This window comes from Microchirus variegatus, assembly GCF_963457635.1.
Source record: "Microchirus variegatus genome assembly, chromosome: 14".
NCBI lineage: Eukaryota > Metazoa > Chordata > Actinopteri > Pleuronectiformes > Soleidae > Microchirus > Microchirus variegatus.
Genome location: NC_139815.1, coordinates 5,049,379 through 5,066,802, shown reverse-complemented (window position 1 = coordinate 5,066,802; position 17,424 = coordinate 5,049,379). Strand labels below are relative to the sequence as shown.

The 17,424-nt window shown below is 40.8% G+C and overlaps 1 protein-coding gene across 1 annotated transcript in view; it reads left to right on the top strand.

Annotated features, from left to right (window-relative positions):
* Nucleotides 1–397: 397 nt before the first annotated feature.
* Nucleotides 398–17,424, top strand: part of tpp2 (tripeptidyl peptidase 2) — a gene marked incomplete at its 5' end in the record, with an annotated part of 35,335 nt that continues 18,308 nt past the window's right edge. Inside the window, 9 exons of the mRNA XM_083900514.1 lie at nucleotides 398–562; nucleotides 10,726–10,854; nucleotides 13,678–13,773; nucleotides 14,077–14,181; nucleotides 14,278–14,402; nucleotides 14,496–14,659; nucleotides 14,752–14,906; nucleotides 15,004–15,080; nucleotides 15,158–15,285. Of these exons, the coding sequence (XP_083756640.1) occupies nucleotides 398–562; nucleotides 10,726–10,854; nucleotides 13,678–13,773; nucleotides 14,077–14,181; nucleotides 14,278–14,402; nucleotides 14,496–14,659; nucleotides 14,752–14,906; nucleotides 15,004–15,080; nucleotides 15,158–15,285 (1,144 nt within the window). The remainder of the gene's footprint in view (nucleotides 563–10,725; nucleotides 10,855–13,677; nucleotides 13,774–14,076; nucleotides 14,182–14,277; nucleotides 14,403–14,495; nucleotides 14,660–14,751; nucleotides 14,907–15,003; nucleotides 15,081–15,157; nucleotides 15,286–17,424) is intronic.

Sequence of the window (17,424 nt, the reverse complement as noted above, 5' to 3'; positions counted from 1 at the left end):
AAAAATCTCCAGACACGATTATTGTCTGATGGGTGCACTGTATTTGATTTAGATTTGACAGTGACAATACCACATTAAAAAAATAAATGATGTGTATGACAAATAAAGGTGTTCGTAACAAAAGTAGGCTGTGTCACTGTCAAGTCCGTTTCGAAATGATTGTTGTTATTACTATTAATGTTATGGGTGTCTCGTATCTCCGACTTTTGGACTCTATATGTGTGTAGTTAAATTGTTATAAATGGCGTACAGTAATTATCTTGTAAGGAGGCTTGTTGCTTGGCGGTGCCCCCCACAACATACGCGCGTACTCCCCCTCCCCCCCTCCCTCCCTCTCTCTCTCTCTCTCTCTCTCTCTCCAATTCATGTGCTTTGTTTTCCGTATTCCTCTCTGAACATGGCTGCCCACTCTACTGAAGAGCCGTATCCATTCCACGGGCTGCTCCCTAAGAAAGAAACCGGTGCCACTTCTTACCTCACGAGGTTTCCAGAATATGATGGACGAGGCGTGCTCATCGCAATCCTCGATACCGGCGTGGACCCCGGGGCTCCCGGCTTGCAGGTAAACCTTACCGGCAGCCGCACGATGGTTAGCTTCGAGCTTGAAAGAGCTAAAGGCCCTACTTGTTCACAATGATCGTAGTGAGTGCACTGCTAGCACTGTTAGCATCGACAGATGCACACCACAGCAGTGGTAATTATTAGTATATATTCCGTGACAACTGTATTAAGATACAGTAATCGACAATGCATATTCCACCTTGTTGCCAAACGGTATTTAAAGTCTGAATTAATTTTCAGTCAACTAACAGTCATGAAGGTTACTTGGCATTCGTGCTAGCGTGTTAGCCTAACAGATAACAAGATAGAAAAACATATTTAGCAGTTTTGCTTCGGTCCCTATGGTTAGTAGAGTCTGTTCTGTCATATAGTTTAATTTGGTCTGGCTGCTGACATGTTAGATCATACAACCAAAGTTAGGTTAGTATTCGTGCTGTTCGTAGGTTTATGTTGACTGCTAAGTGACTGGAGTTGAAGATAAATTAACTGCTAGTTTTCATTCTGTTAAGCTAGTTAGTTGGCACGTCAGAGGTTAAAGCTGGGGTCACACTACACTATGAAGCTTTCAGTCTTTAACAATTTTGAGAAGACTAGTACAATACAATAACGACTGGTTTCAGCAGATGTTTTATGAGACTGAAATGCTTTTCCACGATACTGTTCCAGCACGGCTTGAATCTATGCGGTTTGGTTAGGTTTTCCATTCCATTAGTACCTCCTCAATGTGGACAGAATCATCACAGCATGGCTGCATGAAACTGCCCAGACTTCATTTATGTGGAAAGCCGATAGGGTCATATTTCGTCTGAACAATTATGTGTGCCTACTGTTCACATGTGACCAGTGCACCTAGGGCTGGGCGATATGGCCAAAAAATGATATCCCAAATTGTTTTATACCATATACGATTTTCGATTTGAATTGATTTTTAACATTCCTCTGTTAAATATTGAGATTTTAGACATTTCCCTGGTAATTGTTGGCGATAAACCCACATTTTTAGGATTGTCTTTAATTGATTTACAGTTTGGCAGTGTTCGGCTTGATCCTGCAATGCTGTCCCTAAAGTCCAATGTATACTTCTGGGTAAAGTGCTCTACGTAGGTTACGGAGACCCCTCTACGTCGTCAGCGAGGCTGTCGGAGAGTTTCTCGGTCGTCTCCAGGTGCACCAAATATTTTTTAAGTGTCCGTCACAGGACAGGCCGAGACAGCGCTGCTCTGTCGGCCACTGTGCGCATCGAGGGTCCACTGATGCGTAGCGACCCCTACTGATCAGGCGGGAAATTGCAGTGCGTATCCGGCACCACGAAGGAGAACTATGAAGGCTCGATGGGGTCTCCGTCAGGGCTCTAACGATACACAAACTCACGATTCAATTTGTATCACGATTTTTGACTGATAATATAATAAAAACACAATACATTATGTTGATAATAAATAATATATTTATTTCCAGACTAGATTTGTTGTTGTAGATGACAACCAACACGCTCAGTCACAGAACTGTGGCCTACCGGACCTTCTGCCACTACTCCACCATTTAGTGACTGCATTTAGTACGTTGTAGTCGTCATGAGAAGGGCCATGCATTGAGATTTGCACGAGGCTGTCAAAATTTCTCAAAAATGACGTTTGAGAAAACACACATATTCGAATATCTGTATTTGCGCATGATATCAATGACACGCGCATCTGGGGTGCGTTTCATCCGCTGCATCTGGGGACTTTCAATCAGCCAGACTGTCAGGTGATGACAGCATGATGTCAATAACAGGATGAACTAATACAACCAGACAAAACTACTTGTATAGGTAGTTCACGGTTTCCCCCAGTGTATTATAAGTAAAGCCTGGCGGCTTATAATACGCGTGCCCCCCCCGCCAGGCTTAGCGTTGCTTGTTTATTTATTTTAAATGTTTTTTTATTTTATACACCACGGATTTTTCTATACTGGGGAACAAGATCGCATGCTCCCCCATGTAATCAGCGCAGCGCACGCTTGTCCAGGTACCGATTGAAACCCAAGTCACACTATCAAGTGTGTCATTATTACGTTTACATCATTCTTGTCAATAAAGATGTTATATTTAGGGATGCACCGATAATTCGGCAGTCGGAACACAGCTACAACACTGTGGAACAGCACCTGTTAAAAGCTGGAAAGTCTCTGGCGCAAAAGCGAAACTTGGCTGCGTGCGGCGCAGATTATGAACTCCCCGCGACATTCACTTCACACCAGAGAACATTCTCTCTCTTTGAGCCAACAGCGATGGGCAGAAATAAAAGGGCTGTTTGTTTGCACCAGACGAGGCAGATGAGGGGGCACTACCACTTTTTTATTTAATGTTGATTTATTTTACTTTTAAATATAACCATTGCATGGCTTGTTTTTAAGATTCACTGGCCGATTACTTAATTAATATTTAACTTGAAGGTGAAGTTTATAGTGACATCTAGAGGAGAGGCTGAAATTTACAACAGCAAACTGCTCCTCTGCTCACCCCCTCCCTTCCCTGAGCGATACGGTATCCTCAGCCGGTCAAATGTCGTCCTCGTCGTCTTTCTCTGTGGTGCGGGCGTACGGTCAGGTACTGGTGTTCCTTTATCCGCTGTAAAATACGTGTGGTCCTTCATTCTAAACTCGTAAAAAGATCCGCTCTCGGCCTCGTCTCGGTGCTCGATTTGTTCTCTCGGGTTTGTCTATACAGGCTCCCGTAGAAACATGGCATTGTGGCAATGCAACAGCGGCCTGCGACCATGTTATTTTACATGACTTTTTGAAACACTACGAAAATGAAACAAAAACTACTATACAGCGACTAGACAATGCAGGAGCACATAATATGTATACAAAAGTGGATTTTGGGTCATCTAAACCCATAAAATACTACACAGTGTCCCTTTAAGTGAAACTATGCATTTATTTAATTTTATGAGTCTATAGTTGGTGTTTAAGTATTGTTAATAAATGTCTTACAATAACACATAATAGTCATAATTAAACATGCCACCAGTGAGTGGCAAGCTGCGTGCGTGCGTGCGTGTGTGTGTAAAACGTCATGCATATACACGTCTTTAGTAGTTTGAAAAAAATCTATTTAGGGATTTTATTATTAAGCCATATCGCCCAGCCCTACCTCAGAGAGGGTTTTCAGTGTGGGGGGGGGGCATTGTTACATGCCACCGGGCATGTCTAAAGCCAGAGGTCGTAGACAGGCTTGTCTTCCTGGCTAAGAATGTTTATAAAGAAGCGCATGTTCCAACTTAAAAAAACACTTTATGCTCCCATGCACTGATTTAATGCTTTGTTGACTGTTATGTAAAGGCCACATTATACTTATCCGACTGCGTAGCCACGGAGACCCCTCGAGCTTTCATACTTCTCCGTCGTGGTGACGGATACGCACTGCAACTTCCCGCCCGATCAGTAGGGGTCGCTTCACAAGGTTGTTGTGCTTTTGGCTACAGTGAGCAATGGCGTCTGAGAGAGAAAGACTGTGGAAGCGGAATAACATTGAAACAGTGGCCGTTTCTCACTTTTCTGTGTCAAGGAACGCAGTTCTAAGATAATTTGAGGCGAAAATCGGCCATTTATTAAACGTGTCACGATGCATTGTTACATCCCTATTATGAACATAACCTGGTCGGGACCAGGTTTTTCTCTGTCTCCGCCCTCTTTCAGCCACACACAGTATTTGATTTCCTCATTCATTCAGTCAGCAGGCATGTTTTGGCATAGTATAGTTCTGCCGTATGCTTTGCCGTCTACATTAGAAGTTATATTAGGTGGCGACTATTTTCACTACCTTGGTATGTCCTTTTGACAATGGTACCGTGGATGAAGGTGCAGCATTACTGCGCAGACAAATAAATACTCGTCGGGAGAACGCACATAGATGTTCTTGCATTTCCAGACACTTATCTTTTTTTCACGTCACAGTCCATCATTTACATAAACAACCTAATCCATCCTTACATTTCCAACATTAGCAACCAGTCATGCTCTCACATCCCAGCTGAAATTGTGTTGCGCAGCATTTTTTTTTTTTTACAAATGGGAGTTTTTTATACGTCCGAGATGCAGGGCACTTGAACATAATATACTGTAGATGAGAAGTCATTTATGTGTGAAAACAGCATTATGTTGGGGATAAAACAACTGTACTGTCAAACAGCCACTTAATATTTACTTTACAATGTAAAACATGATCAAGAGGTAATCCCATGAGATTATGCCGAGGTCTTACCTGTTTGAACAATGTTTTTTTATGTTTCATCTTAAACTGCTGCCAAGTGCGTTTCTCCCCCGTGGGATTACACCTAAATGAAATAAATTAATAGGCTACAACTTGAGCAGTTCCCCCCTGTAAAATTATTTTGATTGCAAAGGACTACATTTAAACTTACGCATTGACCCGAGCAGCAATGTTCTACCACGCCGTCTCCTTCACTTTTGCTGCTGCAGCTGTGTTACACTTAAGCCATTACAATAATAATATAAACAATAACAATAAAACCGTAAGCCCATTATGCAGGGCCTAAAGAAATCACACTGTTTGGCAGTTTACTTGAATGCCTAATTGAGAATTGTAATCTCAATTCTAAGCAAAATAATTGTTTTGCTTTTGCAATTGTTGATTATAAATATTATAAACAACAATTTCGTCACCAACACTTTTTAAGAAAAATCTATCTAAATTTAAATAATAAATTTATCATTCAAGGTCACATAGAGTGGTCCTGTTGCACATACATGTTAGTTATGGAGGTCTACTTACATATATTAACTTGTTTTTATGGTCAAAAAACCCCTAGTTGCTGTAAACGAGCCGATTGAAATCCTCTTTTCTGACGCTGTTCGTCAGCCGCGATGTTTCAGAGTGAACTCTGACCCCCAGAAGACAGAGTCTTGTGAATGGCCAATACTATTCAGCACACCAGCTATCAGAAGCGCAGCGCCCCCCTCTGGAGCGGTGGATGCACTGCTCCTCATTATCAAAACATTGTTTTAACAATGTTTAAAAATAGCTTTGTCACGACTCCCCGCCGCAGTCCCTTTTATGACTTGACCCGGAGTCAGACCCAGAGTCAGAAGACACTGTCGCTCGTGAAACACCTCCACAACGGTCGTTATTCTTCTTCTGTGGTTCAATGTACGAAACCTGATGTGCCCGGACTAGTGCCCGGAGCAGGAGGATCTGCTGTTCAGGAGAACTGCTGTTTACGTAACTATTACAGGATTTTCAGAGATTTCGCTGAGCCCCGAGATTACAATAAAACACAGCGTTCTCTGCAATGGCTGAACTGTTTTCTTCGAAACTTCAGGGCTTCATAAACAAGGTAATGACGCAGATACACACCAAAAAAACAGCGTTAATAGGAACTTCCGGTCGAGTTCCGCTTAAACACTCGAACTACCAGAAATGATGTACCTACTAGAAATACCATAGCGGTCATTTTGACTGTTCATAATTAATTTTAATATAATTTCAATAATCAAAGTACCAAGTGAAAATAAATAGATGTGCAATATGAATACAGGTGATAATAGTAAATATGAGGAAACTAAATGTGAATTCTAAGTTAGAAAAAAAATGTGTTAATTGACGAACAGAAATCAAATCCACTCTTGAAATTACAGATATAAACCAATTTTTTCATTTATAACTCAATAGAAATTAATTGTTTGTTTAACATTAAAACAGTTTAATTAATTAATTAATTAATTAATTAATGCATTAACATATGTGCAGGTTATCAAAGAATTTCACTGCTTTCTCTTCCCCATCTCTTGTGCCCCTGTTGGGCTCACTCACCACAAAGTGTCTGGCTTTTGCGCTCATTAGGACAGTACACAGTTCAGTTGCGAGGTGCCCAATGAAGTTTCTCTGTGTCATCTACGCATAAAATAAAGAACTGAGGCATTCATTGCTGCCAGGTCGAGGATATTACGAAACACTGCCACTGGTCATCTGAATTTGTTTTGCCCTGGTAGACTGTAGGGCTGCAACTAACGATTATTTTTGGTGTCGACGAATCTATCGATTATTTTTTCGGTGAGTCGACTAATCACGATTATCTGCGTTAGAATCTATTTGGGACTTCTGTTTAACCTACGTACATTGGACTCACACGTGTGCTTTACTAACACATTTATCACAGTTAAACACCTGAAACAAATGATGAATATCGAATTAATACACTCCAAATCACACAGTTGATAAGTGAAAGAGGTTTACAATTCATTATAAACGCTAGAATTGACAGGGGTTGAAATTAACCCTTTTAGCACCTAGGGGTGTGACGATACACTCAGCTCACGAGACGAGACGAGACGAGATTTTGAGAAAATTACAATGACAATATATATGACTGGACCAACAGATTTATTTAAACAAGTTGCACATGCATTTTGAAATGTATAACTCTTTACATGCATGATGTAAGCAGGGTTTCCCCCAGAAAACCGGCTAAGCCCGGTGGTATCTCTCGGGCCCACTGGCGGCCGACGGCGTTTTTTTGTAAAAAAATAAAAATAAAAAGTTAACTGGAAATGTTTAATTATGACTATTATGTGTTATTGTAAGACATTTATTAACAATACTTAAACACCAACTATAGAGTCTTGCAAAAATACACTCTTGAAATTAAATAAATAATATACATTTTTTTCACATAAGTTAAATATTAATTAAGTAATCGGCCAGTGAATCTTAAAACAAGCCATGCAATGGTTAAATTTAAAAGTAAAATAAAGCAACATAAACATAAAAGTGGTATAGCCCCCTCATCTGCTTCATCTGGTGCAGACCAACGGCCCTTTTATTTCTGCGCTACGCCCCTGCGCTGTTCACTTCTCCCTCTCCTGCGCCGTTCCTCGATCTGCGCTCCTGCGTCTCCAAGCGGTCTCTTCCAAAGCAGACTGGATCATTTCTCTACGTGTTTTATCCCCACATAAGAATAATGATCTTTATGACGAGGATGGAGTACAGTCGCGATGAAGTGCAGGTGATCTGAGTGAAACATGGTGACAGACTCTGAATAGCAAGAGCGCACTGAAAGACTGTGAAAGAAGACGCTTTAATGCTCTAATTAAGGGAATAACAGATGCATCAGATCAGCTGATGTCTTTAGTTAACTGCTTAAAGAGAGAGAAAGTTCTCTGCTGTGAAGTGAATGTTGCGGGGAGTTCATCTGTGCCGCGCGCAGCCAAGTTTTACTTTTGTGCAGAGACTTTCCAGCGTTTAACAGGTGCCGTTCCACCGTGTTGTAGCTGTGTTTCGACCGCCGAATTATCGGTGCATCCCTAGATATAACATCTTTATTAAGAATGGTGTAACCGTAATAATGACGGACTTGATAGTGTGACTTGGTTTTCAATCGGCACCCGGACAAGCGTTTGCTGCGCGGATTATTTGGGGGCGCATCCGCTCTTGTTCCCCGGTATAGAAAAAGCCGTGTTGTTTAAAAAAAAATCTATTTTAAATAAATAAACAAGCAACGCTGGCAACCCGCCAGGGTTATAATACACTGGGGGAAACCCTGATGTAAGGATGAGCTTTTAATAAACTTCTTCTTCCACAAATTGAAACAAAAATTCTTCTTTTCCTTCAACTTCTTTAGGTCACAAATCTCGCGGGACAGTTTTTTACCGCGACGAGAAATATCGTCAAGTTTAATCTCGCGAGATCTCGTGGCACGAGATCTCGTCACACCCCTATTAGCACCATAATAATAGATATATTTATATACTTTCAGGGGTAGATGGAATGATTAAAATTGCACGAAGTAGCGAGGAGTTACGGTAATTTAAAATACACATGCGCCGCGGTGTCACCGGTGATCCCTGTGGTTTTAAAAGTATGTCAAAGCAGCTTCGCCTGTAATTCAACTTGATTCAATTAATTTATTGCTCGCTAAGCTAGCTTCTTCCATGATGTTCCGACTGACAGACGTATGACACAAACGTTTAATGTACTTGCATCGTAGTCTGGTAAATAAATAACTGAGCAGTGGCGGCTCCTGAAGAAAATTTCAAGGGGGGCAATTTTTTCTGATAATGATTAAGGTGACCCATCCAATAGGTGCATAAAGAAAGACGGTATCAATTTGTTAGGTGATTAACAGTCCTCCTTGTGTCCACTAGATAGCAACTTGATAAACAAATATTATTTACATGAATCTAATTTATGATGTAAAATAGCTAAACAGGACACAAGATGTGTCCAGCAACCACATAAAGACAGGGGCAGCATATTAAGTCAAGTATTTATTAACTGACCAAGGATCAAGAGCTTTCACAACCTTTACCAGATACATACAACACACATACATGACAAGATAGTGCAGTCAAATTATTCATTAAGTGTAAAGGAAAGTGCAGAATTTGATCTTTAAATGTGTTGATAAATGCATCTTACAATATTTTCTTACACAAAACAGTCCGATTGTCTGATTTGCGTGAAGTTTAACCTGCAGTTAAACCCTGAGCAGAGCAATACAAACATCAACAATGTTAGCAAACAAGCTAACGAACGTAGCTTCAAATGACTGCTGTCCGCTGCTACGAGCCATAAACAGCTAACACGTATGAAAGAGTGAACTCCGTGGCACTGGTCAAACTACGTGTACTTATACGTTCAGGCTGGGACCGATTAAACGAGCACAATCCTCCGTGTATTTTTAAAATGGTGAGCTTTGCTTCGCTGAGAACGCCGCGAGCAGAGAGACGAACAACTTATCGAGAGACGTGAAGTGAAGAGAAGTTATTCCCTCATCTCTTTGCTCAATTTACATTGACGCAAGAATGTTAGTGCATGCACATAAATCATCATTAAAAATGCATTGGAGGGTATGTTTTTCAAAAAAAAAGTTTTAGAGAGTCAATCGGAGAATTTTTGGGCGATTTTTCACGTCAGTCAAATCGCCCCAGAAGAGGCGGAACCATAAAACGTGACTTGAATCTGACGAATCTGATCGGACAATGACAGACAATATGTCTGGAACACTGATAATAACTACATTTGCTGGCAGAGACGGCTGAAAGGAATATTAGTACTAAGGATCTTTGGAATTGCTGAGGAAAAAAATTATCTTTCTCCTCCCAGTTGTGAGGGCGTCGCCCAAATCGTCCCTATACACCGGCCACCCCTGTAACTGAGCATGTGATTTAAAAATATCTACGAGGTATCGAAGTTATTTGTGTTGTGAACTCGATTCTCTGTGGATAGTGATGATATAGTGCCTCCGGGGTGTCGGCGTTTAACGTGTTCGTGAATCGCTGTAGTGCTACCATGGAACAAGCATTTAACGCGTTTCGCTGGTTTATTTTCAGTGAAATGTTCCCAAACTTTGGATCGGAGTTTACGAGACTCTTTGTCTGTTTCCACCATTATTCCTGCGTTCTTCTTCTCTGCTTCCTTGCGGGATGTAAACAGCAAGCAACACTGCCCCCAGCACTTCCTGTAGCTAGTTCTGGTAGTTCGAGTGTGTGTTTGGTCGTGTTTGTTTACACTGCAGTTACAACTGAGCTTGAAGTGGCCCGTGTGTGATTTACAATAACAATAACACAACAAATTTTTGTATTCGACGTAATCGATGCAGCCCTAGTAGACAGTGAGTGATGCGTTTTCAGCATCTGTGTGGTGAACAGCTGCATTTGTGTCTTTACGAACAGAGGAAGCTCTCTTCTGGTTTTATTGGCTGTGCCAGCCAGGCTCGTTTTCTTGGCTTGTAATGTTTTTACAACTCAAGTGAAGTAAAAAAAAAGTTATCTTTCGTGATATCCCTGCCCTTTCCTGTGTAAGGCTCCACCAATACCAACACCACACTCTCTCTAAGCATCTGAGCTGTCCTCTGCGTCTCGTCTCCTTCCAGGTATTGCGCACCATTCACCATGTATTCAGGATGGACATCAGCAGTAGGCTAGAACTTGATGCCAAATGTGTCTGGTTTGCTGACGATGTAATGGATGAAGCTGCATCTTGCCTTTGTTGTAAAGAGCTGTTCATCCACAGGGATATTGACACCAGCTTGAGGAAGTCCTGTTAAAAGTAGATTGTTGTGGTCAATTTTATCAAAGCCAAAAGTATGAATTAGTTTTTCCAGGCCTGGTTTGATATTCTTAAGTTGAAATAATTTAATTTATTTTTTACTTCTTTAGGCCACAACTGAAGGGAAGCCAAAGATCATCGATATTATCGATACAACAGGCAGCGGTGATGTGAACATGACCACAGTGGTGGAACTTAAAGATGGGACAATCACAGGCCTGTCTGGTCGAATACTTAAGGTGAGTAAAAAAACATATATTCGGAAGTGTATTGCATTCACGTTTTTATGAGTAATTAATTTTCGGTTTGTTTTTTGAATATTTTTGTTTCTGTTTTTCTGACAAATATTTTTTTCCCCTGTTTTTCTGTCAATTATTTTCCTGATTTTCTAAGTAATACTTTTCCTGTTTTTTGGAGTAATTTTTTTTCTGTTTTTTGTGCAGATTTTTTTTCTGTTTTTCGTGCAAATTTTTTTTTCCCGTTTTTCTGAATTATCGAAAACTCCTGATATTCCATCCAAATCCGTCCGTGACTTTTCGAGTTATGTTGCTAACTAACAGACAGACAGACACAAACAGACAGACAAACTCCAGCAAAAACATAACCGTAATACATTACTCCAAAAAACAGGAAAATCAAATATTAGATAGAAAAACAGAAAAAAAGTTAATCAGAAAAACAAACAAAGATTTTTTTGTTTTCATTTACCCCTCATGAGAAGCATCACCGGAGCGTCAGCGTGATTATGTTAACAAAAAAAACGTGTCAGCTGGACAGCGGAGAATCTACAGATTCCAGCGGTACCATTGTTATCACTCTACAACCAAGATTCACAGATCTAGCCCCAAAATAAGAGCAAAACAACAACTGGACTTTCAAGAAATACAAGCAGAAATGTCGTCTTACCTTTGCTGTTTATCAAAACAAATTATTTCCACTGGAACAAAACCACTACTAATGAAGAACTACACTTTCCAGCATGCTTTGGGGACAACTCCCGGTCTGATTAATCATTACAGAGCGACATTAGATCGTTCTGATTAGAGAAAGGCGAATGTCCGCACAAATGCGTCATATGCATTTATGTCCTTTTGACTCGCTAATTAAGTGATTCTCACGCATTTGGAGTTTTGATTCTACCAGTTTAGAGGTTTAAAATGAGCTGTCAATCACCCTAATTGACCAAGGTAAGCGAGAGCTATGGCGCTGCAGAGCACCTTCAGTTGTTATTACGCACCGCACAGGGAGCATCGATTTATCATACTAAGTTATCATACTTTTTTTTTTTTTCAAAACAAGTTCTTTTTAGATCTGTAGTGACATATAGATAAAATTAAATTGTTTTTTAAATAATTTCGTACCTAGAAATCTCAAATAGCACAGATGGTGCCAAGCTGTGCCAAAAGTGAGAACGCCTAGACATCTCTTTACTAAGACATCTGTAATTTCACTCTGCTTTATTTCAGCAGCATCAGACTTTGCACAGCTCATGTCCACATGTTGTTACATGACCTCCGTGTGTTTTTAAGCTCCTACTGCATATTTTTAAGGTGATATTTGCTTTAAAATCCAATATTTTTTTAGGCGAGAGAAAACAATCCTTCAGTCATGCTGTGTTCCATGTACATTTACTCTGACACAGTGGCATCTACAGTAAAACTTACACCTCTGGTGAAATCTCACAAGTGTTATCTTCATTTTGATACCAAGATAATCCACATAGAGCTTCTAACTGCAGATATTTACTCTATTTAGTTTGGGCATGTCATTTTCGAGCAGGGACTCAAAAAAGAGGGTCAGGGAAGAAGTGGTTAATATACCATGTAAGCTGGTATGTGCTAGAAATTAGTAAACCACTATTAGTGAGTCTGCCCGTGAGGTGGGGGCACCGCCATGCCAGGTGTCCCACATTGTCCCTGAGAAACATACCCCTTGTCACCCCTTGGGCTTATTTGCAGGTGGTCACCCTACAATAAGTACATTTTTCACAAGAAAGAAACTGCAACATATCTCTGTTGATAAAGTAGAAAAGATAGAAACAATATTCAAGCTCTCATCAGAGCAAAGTAGCTATTTATCGAGGATACTTTCCATAAGTGCTATGATACAAGTGCTGAAGGTAGGAACCTATAAGTGCATATTAGTACTTTAGGTCAGTGCTATGTAGGGTCAAGGTGAAGTCAGAACAAGTGAGTCTTGAGTCTTGTGCGAAAGATGGCGAGCGAATCTGCTGTCCTGACATTGGTCGGAAGTTCGTTCCACCACTGAGGTGCCAGAGCAAAAAAGAGTCGGGACTTCGTTGTGCGGCCTTTGTTTGCTCTCAGGGATGGCGGTACCAGACGGCCGGCTGATGTAGTAAAGCTAAGTGCTCGAGATCAGTGTTTGGAGGTAGACTGGTGCAGTTCGGTTGATGGCCTTGAAGGCCAGCACCATGGTCTTAAATCTGATGCGGGCCGCAACAGGAAGTCAGTAGAGGTCACGGAGGAGGGGGGTCACATGGGAGAATTTGGGTATATTGAAAACGAGGCGCACTGCAGCGTTCTGGATACGTTGCAACGGTTTAGTCGCAGAGGCTGGGAGTCCAATTCTCATATATTTTTGATAAAAGTGTGGCCAATCATTTTATTCGGTACGAATAAAACGATGTGCTGAGATTCCTGTCTGTCATCTGTCACCTTTGAAACATGGGTGCTGTAAAACACCCCCATTAGTACTTGATACTTTCCTTCTAATGAAATTCACCATTAAAAAAAACTGTGTGTGAACTATGAAAAGTGTTTTTGAATCCAAATTTCTTTAATTTCTTATGTTCTTTTGATAAATGAGTTTCCTGCAGGAAATGTATCTGGGTCTTTACCGTCCCACTGGAAGTCCCTCATTTGCATATTTAAAGCGACATATAACTACTCGTTTTAGGGAAGCTCATTTAGGGACTGGCTTGTCGTGGCTGTAATTCTGCACCAAGGCTGACTTCAGAAATAGACATACACATAGATCATCTGATCCACACTTGGTCTACTATTTACATCTTTAATGTCATACTGTCTTTTTATGTTGTCCAGATCCCTACTGCCTGGGTCAATCCATCAGGGAAATATCACATTGGAGTTAAAAATGGCTATGAGTTCTTTCCCAAGGCTCTTAAGGAAAGAATACAGGTAGGAAAACAGGACATCTCTCTACTACTACTGAACTACTAAAGCTCTTGGCTTTTATTTTGTAACACTATGATTGTACATGATAATATGTAGCTTGGAAACTTGTACAGGTGGAAATTGGTTGATAAATTAGTTTGTAGTGTGTGTGTGTCTCATATGCTTGTTTTTCTAATGACATCGAATGGATATACAAATGTAACCTTTGTAATAAAAATAAATGACTCAGTTAAAAAGTTAGTGAAAAGGTTTTTCACTTATGTAAATGAAACACAAACCTAATGCACTCTTATGTTTGTTCACTAGAAAGAGAGAAAGGAGAAGATATGGGACCCATCACATAGAGCAGCAGTCGCTGAGGTTTCTCGCAAGACAGAAGAGTTTGACCTCTCTCACTCTACACCATCACAGGTTCCATATACACTGGAGTTTAATATTGATGACTACTCATCTTACTGCTCTAGTTCCCTTTTCACACTACCAATTCTTCCTGCTTTTGCTCACCAGATGGAGAAGTTGCAGAAAGAAGAGCTGCAAAGTCAGGCAGAGCTGCTGGCAGCACTAGAAAAGAAGTACACTGATCCTGGTCCTGTTTATGACTGTGTGCTTTGGCATGACGGCGTCACATGGAGGTACGAACACTACATTTTTATTCTCCATCTATTCGATTTCCTATACATTTTTTTAACAGTGGTAACATCATGTCATATTTCTGTTTTCTCCAGGGCCATAGTGGACACTTCAGAATGTGGAGAACTGTCTCAGTGCAGTGTACTGTGTTCTTACAGAGAGACACAACAGTATGCCACTTTAGGAAATGCAGAGATGCTTAATTACTCTGTTAATATATATGATGAGGGAAACACACTCTGCATTGTCACCAGTGGAGGTAAGGTCACTCAGTCAATTAAAACAGTTAAGGTTGCATTTTTAGCAGACTACTTTTTATATCCAGTCTAAAATGCTTGCATGGTGTTCAAGGGGCTCATGGAACACACGTAGCAAGCATAGCAGCAGGTTACTTCCCAGAGGAACCAGAGCGCAATGGAGTTGCCCCCGGTGCCCAAATCCTAGCCCTGAAGATAGGAGACACTCGTCTTAGCACCATGGAAACAGGCACAGGACTTATCCGTGCGGTGTGTATCCCAAACTCAAATGTCTTTAACCCTACAAGCTGTTTTAAATGTTTAAGCTTTATTTTTTAATTTTTTTCTTCTATTTTGTCACTTTAAGATGATTGAAGTTATCAACTACAAGTGTGACCTGGTTAACTACAGCTATGGGGAAGCCACCCACTGGCCCAATTCAGGGTAAATAAGGCAGAGTAGTGTGTGGGTTGATTTGTGTGGACTTATTCTCACTCTTTTTGTCTCTTTTTGTTTTTCAGGAGAATTTGTGATGTGATCACAGAGGCTGTGCAGAAGCACAACGTCATATTTGTTTCAAGTGCAGGAAACAATGGCCCCTGCCTCTCTACAGTTGGCTGTCCAGGGGGAACTACTAGTAGTGTCATAGGTACACACACACACTGTATAAACAAATATATAGCGAAACATACAGTATGTGATTGAAACTGGGGAGGCATCAAATGATGAATTAAAAGTGAAGTACGTTTTTGATATGTATATATGTGTATGTATGTTAGGGATGCAGCAGTACAGTTTCTCCACGGTTCGGTAACAATAGTGCACTGCATTACACATCAGATCAAATGAAACAGCAAACATGAAACCACACAAATAAAAAATAAATAAAGTTTAGTGCTATCCAATAAAAATAAACAACATTTTAACCCACTCGCAGGAACTACAACTACAAATACACCATGCTGCTCCAAGAGAAAGAGACGGGTGATGACGATGTAAATGAGACGCTTGCTCAGGGTGGCGCTGTAGAGCGAGTTTTTGTCCAATATCCAACTTCAAACCAGCTTCACTGCGCTGCATAACAGATGCTTGCACAGCGTGGTTTGTTTGTTGACATTCATTTTCTCATTCCAGGGTTTCCCCCCACCAGGCTTAGCGTTGCTTGTTTATTTATTTAAAATAGATTTTTTTTATACACCATGGCTTTTTCGATACCGGGGAACAAGAGCGCATGCGCCCCCATGTAATCAGCGCAGCGCACGCTTGTCCAGGTGCCGATTGAAACCCAAATCACACTACAAAGTGCGTCATTATTACAGTTACATTGTTCTTGTCAATAACGATGTTATATTTAGGGATGCACTGATAATTCGGCGGTCGAAACAGAGCGAGTTCACAGTGGAACAGCACCTGTTAAATGCTGGAAAGTCTCTGCGCAAAAACCAAGCACAGATTATGAACTCCCAGCGACATTCAGTTCGCACCAGAGAACATTGTCTCTCTTTGAGCAGTTAACTAAAGAGATCAGCTCATCTGATGCATCCGTTATACCCTTAATTACAGCGCTAAAGCATCTTCTTTCACAAAGATTAAGACCACGGACTGAAAACGATGAAAAATTTCGCTCTGCTCTTCAGAGTCTGTCATGTTTTACTCAGATCTACTCGGATCACCTGCACTTCATCGTGACTGTACTCCATCCTCGTCATATAGATCATTATTTTTATGTGGGGATAAAACACGTAGAGAAATGATCCAGTCTGCTTTAGATATGACATGACGCATAATCGCAGAGGGATGAACGGCGCAGGAGAGGGAGAAGAGAACAGCGCAGGGGCGGTGCGTAGAAATAAAAGGGCCGTTTGTCTGCATCAGATGAGGCGAATGAGGGGGCACTACCTCTTTTGCTTTATTTTACTTTTAAATGTGACCATCGCATGGCTTGTTTTAAGATTCACTGGCCGATTACTTAATTAATATTTAACTTAAGTGAAAAAAAATGTATATTATTTATTTTATTTCAAGAGTGTCTTTTTGCAAGACTCTATAGTTGGTGTTTAAGTATCGTTAATAAATGTCTTACAAGAACATATAATAGTCATAATTAAAACATTTCCTGTAAACTTAAATTATTTTTTTTTTTACAAAAACGCCATGGGCCGCCGGTGGGCCCCGAGAGGTCCTACCACCGGGCTTAGCAGGTTTTCTGGGCGAAACCCTGCATTCTCATCGCAGTCTTTGCTGAATCCTAAATGATCTCACACAGCGGACTTATTCGAAGACGATGCCGCTTTAAACTTGCTTTTTTCACAGTCTCGTTCACTCGCACCGATTAACACTGAAGACGGCATGAGTGTGTGCGTGCGTGCGTGCGTGCGTGCGTGCAACCACCCACCGTTACTGAAGCATTGGGAAAGTAGTAGTAGTTTGCTTCCGAATGGAGTGTGCTTATACCAACAAATGAGCTCCCAGCACAATACACAATAAAGAGAGCTTTATCAAGGGAACAGGAAAGTTACCAACCCCCAGCAAAGACTAGACCGTTGCTATACTTGCCTCATTGCCATGAGTAAAATTCTGCCCTCTGTCACTGTTTAAGAGCCAATGAGGCTTGCTTGCAGCTGTTGCAAGCCCCAGTGAGCATGAGCAATGCGATGAGGCTGCAGTTCACTGGCTGCAACTGTTTTTAGAAATTAATGTTAAGCCTCTTTGAATGGATTGAAAAACTACTTGCTCTTTTTTTCTCTCTTTAAAAAAAGATGGGTCTAATTTTAGACTTGTCTAGTTT